Below are 19,447 nucleotides of genomic sequence, written 5' to 3' on the forward strand. Positions count from 1 at the left end.
TGGAGGTTGGCAAACCAAGTGCTACTGGACTCCTGTTTTGTTTTGCTATGTTAAAAATGATACCACAGCTACCAGCTGTGGCAAATTCTCAAAGGGCAGGGAGTAGAGTTGCCAGGTGCCCGCTGGTGGCGGGCAAACCCCCGGCAATTGCCCTCTTTGCCCGCTGACAACCTGAGGGTCAGGGGGCAAATGTACATGCGTGCATGCATACCGTGCGCGTCACTTCCGGTTTAGAACCGGACGTTCTGCCTCGCAAGGGGCCTTTACCTCTTAGTTTGAGTGGTAAAGGGCCACTTTACCACTCAAACTAAGAGTTAAAGAACCTTTGCGAGGCGGCACTTCCGGTTCTAAACCGGAAGTGCCGCGCATGCGTTGGCACGAGCGCGCACACACACTTAAATGCAAAAGCCTTTAGCCGGAGGAAAAGAGGGACCTGGCAACTCTAGCTGGGAGAGAGAAACTGACACCACACACCCGAGAAAATGTTCCGTTTCAGGACAAGGCAGCCCATTCCTTGCAGAATTTTCCATTAATCATGAAGCCGCCAAATCATCCACATCAACCCTTTTGCATCTGAACGCCGCCCAGCAGATTACAAAAATGGGCAAGTCGGAGTAGGTCGGGGGGCGGGGGGAGGAACGTGACACAGTTGACTTATTTTCTGTATTTTATCCATATGCTTTTTGCCTACTTAACGAGACCCTGTGACATGAATATAAATTATTTTTGTGCACCAGCTCGTCACTTTCCTAGTTTAATTTCAGACTAGAATGGTAACAAGAAGGAGAAAAAGGAAAGCCTTGGAGATGAAAGGCGCGGCGCTCCATGCACAATGCAGACGTAGAGTGTGGATGACGCATGGGGCCAATTGGTTTTCCTGATCTTGGCATGGGAATCACGGCCACTTAAAATAGCTTCTGCCGCAGCAGTGATGAGGACGTTTGAATATGCGCACGAAACTGAAATCTTTATATGAGCCTTCATCACTATGGATATTGTAAGAGGGGGAAGGTCTGGAAAAATGTTTGGAAAGCCAATGACGTATGTGATTGTTAAGATGTTTTACAAAACAATAAGCCTGAAATAAAAACGGAACAGCCAGAATGGCATTGTACTCTCAAACCTCTGCCCCTTTGCCTACCTAGCTCAGTTATATAGTGAGGTGTGAACAAACCGTCTCTCTGTGTCACATTTTTAGCAATCAAGTTTTTTTTAATTAAGTTCTGTCCATTTTTTTAGACCCAATGCTACAGCACACTTAACAGACTACAGTATAGTGTAAACATAACTTTTATATGTACTGGGAAACCAAAAAATTCACGTGACTTGCTATATTGTGCTTCACAGATAACGCGTTTTTTTACAAATTCAAGATTTGTGGCACCATTTTTCCTACAGGGTGTGCTCACTTCGCCTTTCTTGTCACATTTTTAGCAATAAAGTTTTTTTAATTAAGGCATGTACATTGTTTTAGACATAATGCTACTGCACACTTAATATACTACAGTATAGTGTCAACATAACTTTTAAATGCACTGGGAAACGAAACCAAAAAAAATCCATGTGACTCACTTTATTGTGGTGGCCAGGAGCCAAACCTGCAATATCTCTGAGTTATGCCTTTATTTCTGAGTGTTATTCATACTATATGATTGGGGAACTTTCATTTGAGATGCATCTTTCGTCTTTTGGAAGTTTGACCATGCTAGAATTTGGGGAGTAAAGATCACACACACAAAAACACAGCCGAAGTACTATATGAAGAACAGCACAACACGTCCAATGGTTTTTTCTTCAATTAAAACTGCAATATGGTCCAATTTACATAAGAATTTGGAAGTGAACCATTATAAGCCTTTCAAAGAAAGCTGTTAGTGTCACTAAAAACCCCAAGTACGCTTGTCGGAAATTCTGTATTATGAATCTGAAAGGAATAGTTCCCTTCTGCCATCATCGCAACGGTTTCCTAAGCTTTGTGAAAAGATTATACAGCCTCGCCATCCCCCAAACAGCATAAAATACTGTAACTGGGACCAAAACTGAGAAAGAAACAAGGGATCAAAATGAGCTATTAATCTCTGAATCACTTGGCCACTGAGTATCTGGTACGGTAATAATGCAGAACGAAGGGTCGAAGATGCTGTTGGCCTTAGACCAACCAGAAGACCAATGGCAAATGGATCCCCCCCACCAGCAAAACACCAGCTAGGGAAGATCTGCTAAAAGACTTGTTAACAACAACTCACTCTTTTGTCAAATGGAGCTCCCACACTTACTTCCATTCTCCTTTCATGGTTCTATCGACCCTTATAGAAAGTAACGTGTCTTCTTTAGAATGCATCTTATTTTGATTTACGTACAGCGTTTAGTTAACATAACCATTCGAGAAGAAAGCTGACGATGAAGCAGCCGCCCTCTGAAAACCACCACTGAGGACTGAAGGAACCTCCGGAACGATATGCCGGGCAGGCTTTGGAGGGGCTGCAGCGAAGAGGGGGCAGCAGGCAAAATTTCCCCTCTCGATCTGGCTCCATTCATGCTGCTTAAATGTGAGGGAGGAAATTTAGTCATATTTCCCCCCTCGCTGCAGCCCCTCCGTGCCACATTGTTTAGGTCAGGGGTCTCCAATCTGATGCCTGTGGGCGCGATGGTGCCTGCTGACAAGTTTTTAGAAAGAAGGCAGGGCTAAGTGGGCAGGGCCACCATGTGATTGAAGGAAAGCTGCAGCAGTCATTTTGTGGATTGCTCCACCTCCTGCAGCAGCCACTTTATGGCAGTCCTTTTGTGGATGTGCCCACCCTGCTGTGTCAGAGTTCCAGATGTGCCTACGGGCTCAAGAAGATCCGGGACCCCTGGTTTAGGAGGATCCCTGACCCTTTGCCCATGCTTTTTGGGGTGGGGAAGGCACAGGAAGGTTGTGTAGAAAAGAGAAACGGGGATCATCCGCTTCTGTAAACTCCTTCAGGATAATCTTGTTAGGACCAAACTTAATAATAGGTGATCTTGAGGACTTTGTACCAGCAATATTTACTATCATCATCAACCCAACCAGTCTGATCTATTTTTGGTCTATTGAATACTTTAGGCTTTTTGGCATGGACGGATGATTCACTTAATCCAAAGACAGCATCCCTCTCCAAGAATTCTTAGGTCGTTTTTGTATGGGTACTTTCATTCACGTTCGTCCCCTGTCTGTCTCAGTTGTTCCTGGAGTTATGCATGAGTTTCTCCTCCATTAGAGATGACCTCGCTGCCAGCCCTCACAAATCCCGGGACTTCCCGTCCCTCTGTGAATCCCATTCTTCCCTCTCCCCTGAGCTCAGCCCGCTTGAAATCCCCATGCATAAGGCAAAGCACGGGACATAGAAGCTTGGTTTCTCTCACAGTAAGCAGACAGCCAATTACAAAGCAGCATGTCAAGGGGTGGGGATTCAAATACTTCCTAATTTGAGCTTGGAAACTGCTGGTGCATAGACCCCCAACCGGAAAGTGTGGGTCCAGCGAGCAACGAACCTCAGGTAAAATTCCCATGCATAAACGACCTTAGTCTGTACCACTTCAGACTATTGGTAGGGGGGATCCCATGCTTGAATGGGTGACCATGTTAGACAAGAGGTTTTTAGACTACCTCCTAGCTTCTCACTTGTGGATTCAAACATGCATCTCTTGAGTTGGAATCTGAAGTGGTACAGTTGAGGAAGCGCTAAACCATGTTGGCTTTTCTGAATTTTACTCATCTTTGAGAGAATGTAAGAAGGGATGGGGAAAAGGCTGGCGACCACCCATCCCTGAAATCAAAGGCCTTTTGACACAGATAAACGCCGTTCTCAGTGGAAGCCTTGGCAGTGCTGCTATCGTTCTGACAATGTCCACGGGAGCGCACAAGATACAGTTAACTCACAGACCAACTTCATTTTTAGCTATAATCAGGACACAGATGAAAAGCTGCACACAGTGGTAGATAGGAACTCAAGTCTCTGGTGAAGCAATTTAAAAGAAAGCACGAGGAACGAAAAGAAATAGTTTTGATTACCTTAGATACCCTGTTAGCGACTTCTCTGCCCACGGTCAGTCCCTGAACAAAGGTCCGTGCAGCGATGAAAGCCCTCGTCACCTGAACTTTCAGTTTCCTGGGAACGTCTCCAAAAGGCTTGAGCTGGTCTGTGTATTTGCTAACGCACTCGAGATAGTCCTCAGAGAAATGATACTGAGGGTTTATGAGCTGGAACATTCGCTCCAACAGCCGCGCCCAGAAGTCGTTCAGCATTTCCTCCAAGTTCACGTTGCCTCCCGTGTAGTATCTTTTCAGTTCTATAAAGAGTTCTTGGAACACTTCTGAATTCTGCATGTACAGCATCCCGTATGTCCGTACAAACATATCATTTAAGGATTTTTCTGCATTCTCCAGGAGTTCTCGGAAAAATTCTAGACAAAAAGAAGCACATTTGTAAGGATTACAATAATAATTCTGAATAATAATCAATAATCAGAATAATAGACGCAACACTGGGTTGGATCCTAAGGATTTGTTCCTGTAAGAAAAGGCTCTTGAGTCAGGGGAAAGCATCTGGCAATGGAGGAAGCTGATACCATTAGCGGAACAAATCCATAAAATACAATCCCATCACAGTAATAATGAATATAGTGTACCATCATGTTTATTGAAACATTTAATATACGGCTTTGAGGATGACATTTCCTCAAATACATACAATGGTGGAGGAGGGATTTTTGAGAGCCAGCATGGTGGTTAAGAGCAGTGGTTTGAAGTGGTGGACTCTGATCTGGAGAACCGGGTTTGATTCCCCGCTCCTCCACATGAACGCTGGAAGCTAATCTGGTGAACCAGGTTGGTTTCCCCGCTCCTACACACGAAGCCAGCTGGGCGACCTTGGGCTAGTCACAGCTCTCTTTAAGCTCTCTCAGCCCCACTTACCTCACAGGGTGTCTGTTGTGGGGAGGGGGAGGGAAGGTGATTGTAAGACGGTTTGATTCTCCCCTAAGTGGTAGAGAAAGTCAGCATATAAAAACCAACTTTTCTTCATCATCTTCATCATTGTGTTGCCTTAGTAATTTTTTAACAGAATATGCTTGGCCAATTCAATGAATAATTGCCAGGAAGCTAGACCCACTATGTTTGATGGTGCTTACCCCCCAAGTAAGTGCATTGGACTTCAGCTTATATTTGAATTGTGGTTTTCCCCCCCAAAACACATTAAAAACAGAGAATACTGGATTCCTCACGAGGATTCAGAATAAAAAATCTATAGCTCTAAATGCTAAATATGCTTTTAAGGAAACAGCTCTGAAAGCTATTCCCTTTATTCTTCAAGGATTGCTTAAATACTGAAACTCCTACCACTTTATACCTGCAGATATCAAACTGCAAGTGTTCCAGCTTTTACGTGCTAAGTACAAGAGAAAGAAACATTTAGGCAGCAGCTGGCCTAAATCAAACAACTAAAACTAGGAGATGGAATTAACCAGTATAACAGGTTATACTGTTATACTGTATAAATTCTCCTTATAGTCCAGCATCCTCTTTCACACACGGATCGACCATTAGCCTTGGAGGGGCAACAAACATTGACCAAGGTCTCCCTCCCCCATCACCTATCACTGCCTGGAGACATGGAGGTGGCCTTGAGTCTCAAAGGGTAAAGCCACCCCACTCTGGGGTTGCCAGCTCTGGGTTGGGAAATACCTGGATATTTGGGAGGTGGAGCTTGCTATAGAGTCCTCCAGGTACTAGCTGGAGATCTCCTGGTATTACAACTGATCTCCCCTTGGAGAAAGTGGCCGCTTTGGCGATTGGAGTCTATGGTATTGAAGTCCCTCTCCTCCCCAAACCCTGCCCTTTTCAGGCTCCACCCCAAAAACCTTCTGCTGGTGGCAAAGAGGGACCTGGCAACCCTAGTCTGCGCAGATAATATACCATATAATTTCCCCGGTCCATGTGGGTTTTTACTACTTTTTTTTTTACTTTAGTTTAGCATTGTGGTTCCAGCCACACAGAAGGTGCTCTTAATGTGCTCTGATAACATGATTTGGCCCTCATCATCTATTGTCAGAGGCATTTTGTTGGCTTGGAGTAGTATTATTTCAATACCAGATAGTAAAGTCTGAAAAAAACCCTGCTTCTATAGCTTTGCAGTGGAGAATGCGGAAGTTTGTTTAAAATTTAAGAAATTGGTCCTGGTATAGCACATGTGGAAGTTAACATAACGTGCTTCACATGCCATTCTGCCAAGTTTACCACACCTTAAAGGATAAGGTAGTCCCCTGTGCAAGCACCGGGTCATTACTGACCCATGGAGTGAAGTCACATCCCGATGTTTACTAGGCATACTATGTTTAAGGGGTGCTTTGCCATTGCCTTCCCCAGTCATCTACACTTTACCCCCAGCAAACTGGGTCCTCATTTTACCGACCTCGGAAGGATTGAAGGCTGAGTCAACCTTGAGCCGGCTAACTGAAACCGACTTCCGTCGGGATCGAACTCAGGTTGTGAGCAGAGCTTTTGACTGCAGTTTTGCAGCTTGCCACTCTGTGCCATGGGGCTCTACATTTACCACAACTTACTGTCCTATTTATTTCCCTATGCAAACAAATCACCATTTGCAATTGTGGCCTGTGACACATTTACACATATTTCTACATTTGTTCACAAAGAAATGCTTCCGTTTGACTTAACACTGATTAAGTGATTTTCAGTCATAGGATAATCTATTGTTATTCTACATTCAAATGATTACTATGTCCAAAGGAACATAATTTTGGTGACTAATTTTTTTAAAGAGTGTGGCTAGATATTATAAGGGAAATGTGAGGTTCTCAATCCCATATTTTCCTTATAACTCTAATATGAGGCAGGAGGCATTTGAAAGTGAGCACAAAAGAGCGTTCTCCCAACAACCAGTTCTCCCATGAGCCGCCATTTTGAAGGAAACGATTGTCAAAAAAGATTGACTGGTATTTGCCATGTCAGTAAGCCACCATTTTCTTTTAAAGCCAGTTGCCAGTGGGATATATAATCATGCCCATTAAATAGAAACAGATTGGAATTAAGAGCTGTTCAACAAATCAGACTCTGCTTTTTTGGTCAAAGCATTTTTTTTTTTTTTTTACCCGATTAAAGGAAAATGTCATATAATGTTAACGGTTGTAGTCTTAACAAAAGTAAATATTTATTATAATATTGGTTATGCTTACAGGGTTGATCTTTTAACATCATTTTAATAGTCTGTTTTTGGCCTTAGAACTGCTTTATGAGACTCGTTTTAAGCTGCTCAGTGTTTTATGCTGCTTTTATGCTGTGACTAGGGGTTTCAATCCCCTTTCCCCCAGGAGCAATTGAAAACAAACAAACAAAAAAAAACCTTGCAGCATCCTGTGTGTCACTACATCACTTTGGATTTTTTTTTTTTTAAAGTAAGTTACATCACTATAGACGTTCTGGTGCTTCCTAGAGCTTAGCTATGTCAGCTCCATTTTTTTTTTTTAACCAGAAGTAATGTGATCCCGCAGAGGGTATCATGGCCTTCCCATATCCTTGCCCACAGCATTCCCCCCTAGCTCTGGATAGGGTTGCCAGGTACCTCTTTGCCACTGGCAGAAGGTTTTTGCGGTGGAGGCTGAGGAGGGCAGGGTTTGGGGAGGGGAGGGACTTCAATGCCATAGAGTTCAATTGCCAAAGCATCCATTTTCTCCAGGTGAACTGATCTCTATCGACTGGAGATCAGTTGTAATAGCAGGAGATCTCTGGCTACTACCTGGCAGTTGGCAGCCCTAGCTCTGGATGACTTTTAAATGATGGGTTTTTAACTGTTATTGGGCTGTGTTTTTGTTATGTTTTATTTTGTAAGCCTCCTTCAGCAGGTTCTCTGGAGATGTGGCCTAGAACCTTTCTCAATAAATTGGTAATAAGTAAGCTCTTCCATCCTGCTGCGACAGGTATTCAGTTGGTAAAGTTCCTCCCATAGGATGTTAAATACAGTCCTAAAATGGGAGACATGATCATACATATTGCAAATATATGTATTGGTGTTAATGCAAGGGATGGGTTTTCTAGCATTTTCTGAACCTGTAGACGGCTGCATTTGCAGCCAGGTTAAAATATGTCTGCATATTAGACAGTCAAATTTATGAAATTTTTAAACTTGTCTGCCAGCTAGTATTTTATGGATGCTTAGTTTTTATTTGTCTTAACTAATCATTGTTTTAGTTGTTTGTCTGCCACCTAGAAGCCGCTGGCAGAGAGGCAGGATACAGATGTTTTAAATAAATAATAAACATAACATTAAATATGTAATCATACTTAACAGAATAAGCCACAAGGAGCTAGCAGATGAAAAATGGGAACCAAGAGGAAGAAAACAATGCACAAATTTAAAGCATTGGAAGAAAAATAGTAAGTTATCAAGTGCAGGTGACAGAAAACACCCTTCTTGTTGTTTTAGAGATAATTCTGCAACAAACAAACAAACAAACCCAAAAACAAACGCACAAAAACCGCACAAAGCTCTAGGCCAGGGGTTAGGGTTGCCAACCACCAGGTAGTAGCTGGAGATCTCCTGCTATTACAACTGATCTCCAGCCAATAGAGATCAGTTGACCTGGCGAAAATGGCCACCTTGGCAACTGGACTCAATGGCATTGAAATCCCTCCCATCCCCAAACCCTGCCCTCATCAGGCTCTACCCCAAAAATCTCCCGCCAGTGGCGAAGAAGGACCTGACAACCCTACCAGGGGTGTCAAACATAAAGCCTTGTGGACTGGATCCGGCCCCTTGAGAGCTAGCTCTTAACTGGCCCGCGAGCCAACCCCCTCCCCCCTCACTCTCAATCTGGGCTGGCGAGGCATGGCCCGGCCCGATCATGTGATATTCATGTCATATCTGGCCCTTGTAACAATTACGTTCGACACCCCTGCTCTAGCCAAAGCTATTACAATATATTCCCATATATTAACTGCCGATTAAACTTTTATATAGAACAATTTGGTTTTAGGAGGAGGAATCCAATGAACAGGTAAAGCTGTCTTCTAGTGATTCAGTTCATTGGTCTAGCAAGGTCAAAACTGTCCCCTCTGCCTGCCAGTTAGGGTTGCCAGTCACTGGAGATCTCTCGCTATTACAACTGATCTCCAGCGGATAGAGATCAGGTCACCTGGAGAAAATTGTTGCTTTGGCAATCTACCTGCAGCATTCTGCATTAGCAGTGGCTTCTGAACACTCTTCAAGGGTAGCCCCCTTTTATTTGGATGACAGCCTATTTTCTGCGGCGGGTGAGTTTTTTTGGGAATTGTGCCTCACACCACACTAGCCCTATACTACTTGTGATCCTAGCAACCAAATACCGCCCAACTGGAGTTCAATAAAATAATTGGGTTGGCGAGGCTGAAGGAAGTTTGAGCTGTGAGAAAGGAAACTCCTCCCTTTGCAGAGTTCGCTGAATCCAAACCTTTCATTTTGTGGAGGGAGAAAAAAAAATAGCCTAGGAGGATGCTACTTAGGTTGGTGGGCAGTGCTAGCTCTGTGCAGATGAGACAGGTCTAGGAAAACAAAAGTTTGTATACACAAAGAGATAAGGGAAATTCTTCGGATGGACTTTGAATTAAACCCGAAATTCATGCTTTTAGGAATAGCACGACCCATATACAGTCAGAGCAAAAGGAAGTATTCCAATATGCAGTGACTACGGCGAGAGTTCTATATGCAAGAAACTGGAAAAATAAGAAAACCCAAAAAATATCTGAATGGATTACAAAAATGATGGAGTACGCAGCGATGGCAAGACTGACAAGCTTAATCCACGGCACACAGTTGGAGGAGCATCAACAAAAATGGCGATCATTCTACGAAAAATATGGATGAGAACTGGTCTAGGTCATAATCAGACCGCAAGGACAGCGCGCCTAGGATCGCACCCAGGGCACAGCAGAAAGAATACGCGATCCTTACTATGAGACTGACCAAACATCTATTATAGAGAGACAACATCTCAGAACAAAAACTTAGTAATGAGTTGCGTAGGTTTACATGAAGCACTACCAAGTGCAAAACTAGACAGGGGTTGAAGGACCATAACACAAGTACCATTCCCCTACTCCCCATGCTCTACCCCTCCCCTTCACCCCCCTGTGTCTTCAAAAAGACCAATTATAATAATAACAATGACAATAAAAGCAGAAATGTAGACTGGTTTTGACGGGCATGGACACAAAACAAATTGTACAACTTTCCCCTATCTGTCTCTTTCCTTTTTTCCTTTTCTTTACCCCTTTCAAAAATGAATAAAATTATTATTATTAAAAAAAAGTTTTCCACTAGCAAGGCTAAGAAGTCTGAGCATCAGTACAGAATGGCATATTACTCCGTAAGAAACGGTCAAAGACCACTTTGGAAGAGAGATTATTCATTCACTTGCAAGTGTAATAAAATTGACTGTTCAGGGCAAAGTGGTCTGATAGGGTTGCCAACCTCCAGGTAATTAGAAAAAATGGTGGCATGGAGGCTCAAGAAATACAAACCACACTGGAATGTAACAAATAAATTATAATGATCTGAAGGCATTAAACTCATGCCAATCATCAAGAACATAAACTCATAAGCATCAAGAGAACAAATACATTATAACAAAACAATACCCCATAAAGTGACAAATAAACCAAGGCAAAAACCCAGGTCGGGAGTCTCCTGCCTGGGAAAATAGAAGTCAAATAATAGTCCACAGCTACTGTCAATGGACAACGCGCTCACTTCCAATTGGATTTAAAAGCGTTACAGTTGCCTTTAGGTTGTTTTTTGGAGCTGAAGAAAGCCTTTTGAAACATGCACCACACGTTCTCTCAACCTACCACTTCCTTTGGATCTTGCCTTTGACTTGTGGACTATTATTTGACTTCTATTTCCCGGGCGGGAGACTCCCGACCTGGGTTTTTGCCTTGGTTTTTTTGTCACTTTATGGGGTATTGTTTTGTTATAATGCATTTGTTCTCTTGATGCTTATGAGTTTATGTTCTTGATGATTGGCATGAGTTTAATGCCTTCAGATCATTATAATTTATTTGTTACATTCCAGTGTGGTTTGTATTTCTTGAGCCTCCGTGCCGCCATTTTCTCTAATTGCATTAATTCTGGCACAGGTGTTTTCACATATTGTAACCTCCAGGTAATAGCAGAAGATCTCCTGCAATTACAACTGATCTCCAGCCGATAGAGATCAGTTCCCCTGGAGAAAATGGCCGCTTTGGCAATTGGACTCTATGGCACAGAAGTCCCTCCCCTCCCAAACCCCACCCCCAAAATCTCCCGCCAATAGCGAAGAGGGACCTGGCAACCCTATGGTCTGACCTTGGCGCTGTCAATTGATCAAATCCACACCCACACCCATGCCAAGGATCAAATCCAGTGTGTGGCCTGCTTGGGGTGTGGGACCTGAAACAATCTGTGAGAGTCCCAGAGTTGTCCATGCAGCTGCGTTGGGTTACGGCAGTGATTTTTTCCGCCATAAGTTCACGCTGGCAAATGTGGGCATTCCCAGGGCAAAAGGGCTCAGGGAGATGACTAACGCCAGCCCCAGCCCCAGGAACGCCCCCTTTGGCGCTGGCACGAGCCCCTCTGTGGAGGTGCACTGCTGCCACCGCTGCATTGGTACCCGAGCTTGGCCCTGCCGCACCACCCTCTGGCATGCCATAAGTGTCCTAGCACCAGCATACGTGCCTATTTCACCGATGCAAGTTCCATTTACACTGGTGCCAGGGTCATGCCGCCTCCTCGCCAATTTCGTCCCCCCCCTCGTGGACTACGCTTAGGGTTGCCAGTCTCCAGTTAACAGCAGGAGATCTTCTGCTTTTACAACTAATCTCCAGCCGATAGAGATCCATTCACCTGGAGAAAATGGCCGCTTGGGCAATTGGACTCTATGGCACTGAAGTCCCTCCCCTCCCCAAACCCCGCCTTCCTCAGGCTCTGCCCCAAAAACCTCCCGCTGGTGGCCAAGAAGGACCTGACAACCCTAATTGCGCTGTAAATCAACTCATCTGGTGCCAGAGAAATTCACTTTGCCTTCCTCCCTGTTTCCCATCAGTACTTTGCTCCACTTTCTTGCAGGAATTACTTTACGCAATTGCCTCACCCTGGTTTTATCTTACAGCGGTTTTTCTCTAACATCTGTCAGCGTGTCTACAACCCACATCAGATCTGCAATATTCCTAGAGGGTTATAACAATTTGCTGTCTTTCCCCTTTTCCATATACTTGTACAAAACCAAAACAAAAAGGATAGGGAAAAATAATTATTCGGGCAAACATGTAACTGTTTTTTTGTCACCACAAAGTAATAGCTCCAAGGGCGGGGGGGAGAAAGAGCAAATTGAGATCGTATTTCCTTGATGCAAAGAAAATGCATTTTAGAAAGACAAATCGATAAAGAAGATTTCATCAGAAAGGGAGTAAAATTACAGAATGTTCTTGCATCATTCCCTGTAATAGCAAACTGTATGGTCCAGTCCCTAGCACAAAGGCAGAGAAACAGGCCTATCTGCAGACTCAGGGAATCCACAGATGTAGCGGAAAACATCTGCTTGTAAACTAAAAAAAAGGAAAAGGAAAATTCAGCCACTTCTCCCAAGCAGCCCGGTGGGAACAGAACATGCTCAGTGCCCTAAAAATGTTGAGAGGTCTTGAGAATTTATTGAAGAAGCAGAGAAATGAAGACCTGGGCTGTTCGAGAACCTAAATCAACTCAAGTGGCCTGGTACATCACAAGGACAGGAGTGTTGTAGGGTTGCCAGCCTCCAGGTGGGGCCAGGAGATTTCCAGGAATCACAACTGACCTCTCGACCACAGAGATCAGTTCCCCTAGAGGGAGGGACTCCAATGGCCAAAGCGGCCATCTTCCCCAGTGGAATTGATCTCTTTCGGCTGGAGATCAGTTGTCATAGCGGGAGATCTCCAACTAGTACCTGGAGGTTGGCAACTCTAAAAATGAGGGCTAAAGTAAGGAAGTTAACTGGGCAAAAATGAGTGGAAAAGGTGGCTAGATCCAACCCATAGAGGTCAGTGTGTGATAGTGCTAGTAGGAAAAGCCACACGAGTTCTTTATTTGATGGATAAAGATCTTTTGCAAGGCGGTTCAGAAAACGTCCTTGTGAATTGTGTCCATTATAAGGAAGGCATACCCAAAAAACCCCAACAACAACTATGATTATGCATATCTGAAAGTGTAACACAATCAAGTAGAAGATGGAAGATTATCTGTATCTAGCAGTAAAGTACATGCAGAGATTAGATGGCATTAGATGTAGAGGATATAAAATTGGGGTAGCAGGTAGTAGAAAATGGAGAAATTAATTATAACGAAGAAGAAGAAGAAGAAGAAGAAGAAGAAGAAGAGGAGTTGGTTTTTAGACGCTGACTTTCTCTACCATTTAAGGGAGAATCAAACCAGCTTACAATTGCTTTCCCTTCCCCTCCCCACAACAGACACCCTGTGAGGTAGGTGAGGCTGAGAGAGCATGACTTGCCCAAGGTCACCCAGCTGGCTTTGTGTGTAGGAGTGGGGAAATGAATCCAGTTCACCAGATTAGCCTCCGCTGCTCATGTGGAGGAGTGGAGAATCAAACCTGGTTCTCCACATCAGAGTCCACCGCTTCAAACCACTGCTCTTAACCACTACACCGCACTGGTGTACAGGTACTTAACCACTACACCAAATAAAGTAGGGACGATAAGCATAGTTAAGTGTAGATATAACATATACTGTTTATAATTCTATAACTTTGAGATTTGGCTAATTATAAGTTTGGAATTGCTAAATAGTAAGACTTATACATAATATATTTACAATTTAAATGGAATTACCTGTGTCAGGTCTAGCGTAGTTCATCAACAAGTTAAATCTATTGTAAGGTCTAAAAGAGTGTTTTTGCAAAGGCAATTATTTACTGAAAATCCCTGGAAGAATGATTAGACTGTATGTATGTGTATGTAATTGTTATGTTCTTCATGTGAAATTTTTAATAAAAAATATTTATTAAAAATAAAATAAAAACAACAACGACCACCCAACGCGATAAACGTTTTGCCCGGCCTGACCAGCCCAGAAGAGCTTTTGCACGGAGCTTCTTTTGCCCAGGAGACTCTGGATCTATTTCACCCTAAATGAAACAGACCAAAGAGCAGGATGTGACCAGATTACAAGACGATCAATGCAACACGAAAGCTTTTACAAAGATCATTTAAAGCAGCTTAGCAAAGTGCACCTCCTTATTAAACTCATTAGGTGGATCTCCAGAGACAACTTAGCAGAGCTGTAGTAGGGAAATAAACATTTAGAGCAAGAAAGGAAGAGAGCCTGATCAGAGGTTAAGAACGCCATAAAAATGTAATAATCAACCAACTATAAATATTTTACATGCCTCTGATAATGATGGATTAAGAAATACGGCCCAGACTATACAAGAATGGATCAGTCAGAATTTTGGAGTGCATTTATACCCATGAGCAGTGCTGAACCACATGCGCATTTGGAAATGTTAATGCATTTTAAAAATGTAACAGAGTTTGACCACGTACAGCAAATGTTACCACACCATATGTGAGCCACTGAGGCAAGGAAAACCCCACAACTGATATATAAAATGATCAAAAATTAATCTGGCATCCTAGTTTTCCCCCGCCCAATATCTTTAATAAAATAAATGCAAATATAGAAGGGAAACATTCTGATTACTTGTGAATCAGAAACAACTATTTGAAAAATGCTCTAAAGTTCCACTGTTGGCTAACAGTTTTATCATAGAACCACTCCCTGGTGAAGAAGAAGAAGAAGAGTTGGTATTTATATGCCAATTTTCTGTACCTTTTTAAGGGGAATCAAACCAGCTTACAAACTCCTTCCCCTTCCTCTCCCAACAGACACCTTGTGAGGTAGGTGGGACTGAGAGAGCTCAAAGAGAACTGTGACTGGCCCAAGATCACCCAGCTGGCTTAGGATTGCCAGGTCCCTCTTTGCCACCAGCAAGAGGGTTTTGGGGGTGGAACCTGAAGAGGGTGGGGTTTGGGGAGGGGAGGAACTTCAATGCCATAGAGTCCAATAGCAAAAGCAGCCACATTCTCCAGGTGAACTGATTTCTATTGGTTGGAGATCAGTTGTAATAGCAGGAGATCTCCAGCTAGTATCTGGAGGTTGACAACCCTAAACTGGGTTCATATGTAGGAGTGGGGAAACCAACTCAGTTCACCAGATTAAAGTCCGTGGCTCATGTGGAGGGGTGGGGAATCAAACCTGGTTCTCCACATTAGAGTCTACCGCTCTTAACCACTATACCACACTGGCTCTCTAAGTTCTGGCAGCATTCAAGCAACTTTGTACAGAGCTATGGGGTATCAACAAAGATGAAATGTAAGGGCTGGTTCGTGGTTGTGGAATGGTATAGTATAGCCCGAACTCTTCAGATCTCAGATTGGTGCTTGGATGGGAGACCTCAAGGAAGACTTTGCAGAGGAACGTAATGGCTGACAAAGAGGAAAGATCATTAGAGGCTCTGAGGCTCTCTTGGAAGCAGACTGTGGGTTAATTCCACCAGCATGTTCCCGGGGACAGAAGTGTTGCCATCCACAGAGCATGACATTCTCCCCTCTGCCTCTCCCTGCAGCCCAAGAGGGTCCAAGAATTTTACTCTCAGCTCTAATAGCCATAATCCTTGATTGACAGTCAGGTTTCTGAATAAATCTTTGTTTCTCCAGCTTGCATTCTGATGTCCATTCAGATGCTTCAATACCCCAAGTAGCAGTTCTACTAGCAGGCAAAACTACTATCCTACAAAAAAAACTTACACTTTATAAATTTTTTAAAAGACTCTCAGTGCCATCATAAGCAGTTACAACTTTCTGTGCCCACTGACTTCAATGGACTTAGAAGCATACGACTCTAAGTTCACCCTATATAGACTTTTAAAATAGACCATATAGACTGATTTTATTAATACTATGCTCTATTAAGAGTAACACAGGCCCAGTCGAAGTCATTTCTGCGGATTAAATGCTTCTAAACACTTGCATCACTTGTACTTAGTGCCAAGTTGTTTTCTGTTGCCCCAGAAGGTCGGACCAGAACCAACGGGTTGAAATTAAATCAAAAGAGTTTCCGTCTAGACATTAGGAAGAATTTTCTAACAGTTTTCAGACGTGGGAGCAAAGTTGAAGGAGCTGGGTATGTTTAGCCTGCAGAGAAGACTGAGAGGGGATATGATAACCATCTTCAAGTACCTGAAGGGCTCTCATAGAGAGGATGGTGCCGAGTTGTTTTCTGTTACCTCAGAAGGTCGGACCAGAACCAACGGGTTGAAATTAAATCAAAAGAGTTTCCGTCTAGACATTAGGAAGAATTTTCTAACAGCTTGAGCGGTTCCTCAGTGGAACAGGCTTCCTCTGGAGGTGGTAAGCTCTCCTTCCCTGGAGGTTTTTAAGCAGAGGCTAGATGGCCATCTGTCAGCAATCCTGATTCTATGACCTTAGGCAGATCATGAGAGGGAGGGCATCTTGGCCATGTTCTGGGCATGTAGGGGTCACAGGGGGTGTGGGGGAGGGAGGGAGTTGTGAATTTCCTACATTGTGCTTGGGATTGGACTAGATGACCCTGGTGGTCCCTTCCAACTCTATGATTCTATGATTCTGTGATTCTATACTTAACTAAAAACAGTATACATTTCTGGTATGTGGAAATCAACCTTTTTTTACTATTAGGACTCAATGAAACACTCCAATAGTAAACCTGTATCCTGCATATATTTTTTTTTAAAGTTCAGCGGAACTTTTTCAAAGGTTTGCCCAATTGCCCAGAGCCAAACATAAATGAATGTCAAAATATTCTACTAACACAAAGCAGCACCAAATGATAAAATATTAATTCTGTTATTTTGTATGCAGCTATGAGTGAAGGAGAAGCAATTACCCCAGTTTTAATTGCTTCATAGATGAATACAATTATGATGTTACTCATTCTGTCGGTCGGCTACGTACAAAACAGGATCCACAAACCACAATCCTGGATTTCATTTAAAAGTAAACCGTAGCAATGCGAGATATATTAAAGCAATAAACAGATAAGAGATTAAACTTTCATAAACAGTAAGAGTTCATTGTTTTGTAAATGAGTGTATAATAAACATCTTGGTAACACACAAAACTATTAAAATGACTGGGAGCCTCACACTTTTGGAAAACTTTTGATTTATGCTTTTAATCATTTGTTAGTGTGTTGTATAGCAATTAAAGAATAGAAATGGGTTTCAGTGGAACTGTCAACATTTTTTTTAAATGAAGAAATGTAAAGATGCCTAAGTTCAAGTATCAATGGAGTCTACTATTGAGAGGTACTTTAATCACAAAAGAATTAGCTCCGAATAGTAGTGACTGCTATTTCCTTTCTACAATTAAATGCAGTTGGATACATTTATTCAATTAATCAGTGGTTTAATTTAATTCAGAGGATTGTTGTCCCAAGTTCTGTTATCATGGTAATAAACCAGTACACAGATCAGTGATGAGGAGAGATTACATACGTTTTGAAAAAGAGCTTGTGTGGTGTAGTGGTCCCTCAGATTCTAATCTGTCACTCCAACCACTACACCATGCTGGTAAAAGTAAATAAACAATAAAACACCAGCTCCTCAATGTACCAGTCCTGGGAGGCCTCTATTGTCCAAATTTGCTGAAGGTGTAGCCTGCTTTTGAGAGACATGTAAGAAAAAAGACTGCCTTCTACAGTACTCATTCCAGAGAGTTAGTATATTGCTGCCAAATAAAACAGAAGTCCAGTGGCACCTGAAAGACTGGCAAAATCTATTCCAGCATAATGAATCAGACTTTCACGAATCAGACCTCACTTTCATGAATCAATCCTCACTTTGGTGTTTTATGCATGGTCGCTTTAACCTCCTTTATTCCCCGTTTCAGCCAGGATCAAAGTTTTCACTATGCACGATATCTCATTTCTTGGAAGCTCAACGCTGTTTCGACGCAAAGCGAACCCGGCTTTTCCCATTCCTCTTCTGTCCCGAATTAAACCGTTCATCCTGGCTCATTCCAGAGACACAGAGTGTGCATACTCCATTCTCGGGTTGAGCTTCCCCGCGCCATCACGCCCCACCCTTTTCCAACCCCCTCCTCAGAGCAGCATGCCGATGGTTAAACAGGGGGAAACAGCCAATCACAAAGCCGTGTGTAAAGAAGAGAGGATTCAAGTGCTTCCTGCTTCCTTGAAGCTCTTTCTGAGCAAAAGAGAGGCTTTTTTAAAACAAGGCTAGGATTTCCTCCCCCCCCCACTTTCAGGTAGCTCCGCTTTTTGTTTTTTGTTCTTAAAATGCTTTTTTATGTGGCAGTTGGGTTTTGGGGGAAGGAAATCTTCTCTCACGGGGAGCACTGTGAAGTAAGCCAATTACAGAGCAGCATTTAAAGGGGTGGGACTTTTGAGCTTGGGAGACTGTTTTTCTGTATTCATGGTTCAATTAGCACACAGTTTCGCCCCTGATAATTCAAGCCAATGCATAGTTTCCCCCAACCCAGGTTACTTTGATATGTGATGAACCCAGGTCCAAGCAGGGAGATCCAACCCATGCATAAAAGACCTTTATCAGATGCAAGGAGGACGTTTATAACTCAGTTTACAAGACGGGGCAGAGGGAGGGAGATGGAGTTGTAAGAGAGATACAACTTACAACAGACCTATCTCTACTACAACTCCATCCCTTCCCCCCTTGTGAACTGGGTTATCAAAGTGCCTGGTAAATGGCTGTGCACTCCATGCATCTAAAGAAGTGAGGATCGTCTAATGAAGGCTTATGCTGGACTAAATGTTGTTAGTCTTTAAGGTGCCACTGAACTGCTCTGTTATAAGGAAGAGGTGACCAGTGGAATCTAAAGATGGTTGCAGATGTGTGAAGCTTTGCGAGCCCTTGGCTCTTTCAAACTTTCCCAATGGTGTTCTTTCTCACACAATCATATATTTTGTTGTTTATGTTGATAACAGCCATAATCCATTTAAGTTCAAAGGAAAACCACCATTTTATTATTGTCTGAAATGTGTTGGAAGGGAAGTAGGGCGAAGATTCAGATGATGTATGTGCCAAGAAGGGAATTCAAGGCACAGATCTACCAGTTCCCGCAGAGAAAAAGACACCTACAAAAGGATTTAATCGTTCAGTGGTGTATCAGATGGCTCAAGTACTTTCTGGAAATGCATGCTGTTTTCTCAGTGATTGTGATTTTCAAATGCACCAATAATTTGGTTCCATAATGGTAAATCAACACCCAACTTTCTAAAATTCCACAGTCCAGCCAAGTACATATGTCAGCCACTGAAGCAGATGTTTACCCCTCAACGATATATTCTTCCCAAATGAAGAATTTCCAATAAAAATTATCTCGAACCCTGATTGTTAA

General features: G+C 42.9%; 1 protein-coding gene across 2 annotated transcripts in view; it reads right to left on the minus strand.

The window, feature by feature from the left end:
• Positions 1-19,447, minus strand: part of GPC6 (glypican 6) — a 749,807-nt gene that overhangs the window by 317,348 nt on the left and 413,012 nt on the right. For both annotated transcript variants that reach the window (XM_056861827.1, XM_056861829.1), the window contains exon 3: positions 4,034-4,425. In XM_056861827.1, the coding sequence (XP_056717805.1) occupies positions 4,034-4,425 (392 nt within the window). The remainder of the gene's footprint in view (positions 1-4,033; positions 4,426-19,447) is intronic.

The sequence above is a fragment of the Euleptes europaea genome, chromosome 16 (genome assembly GCF_029931775.1).
Source record: "Euleptes europaea isolate rEulEur1 chromosome 16, rEulEur1.hap1, whole genome shotgun sequence".
Taxonomy (NCBI): domain Eukaryota; kingdom Metazoa; phylum Chordata; class Lepidosauria; order Squamata; family Sphaerodactylidae; genus Euleptes; species Euleptes europaea.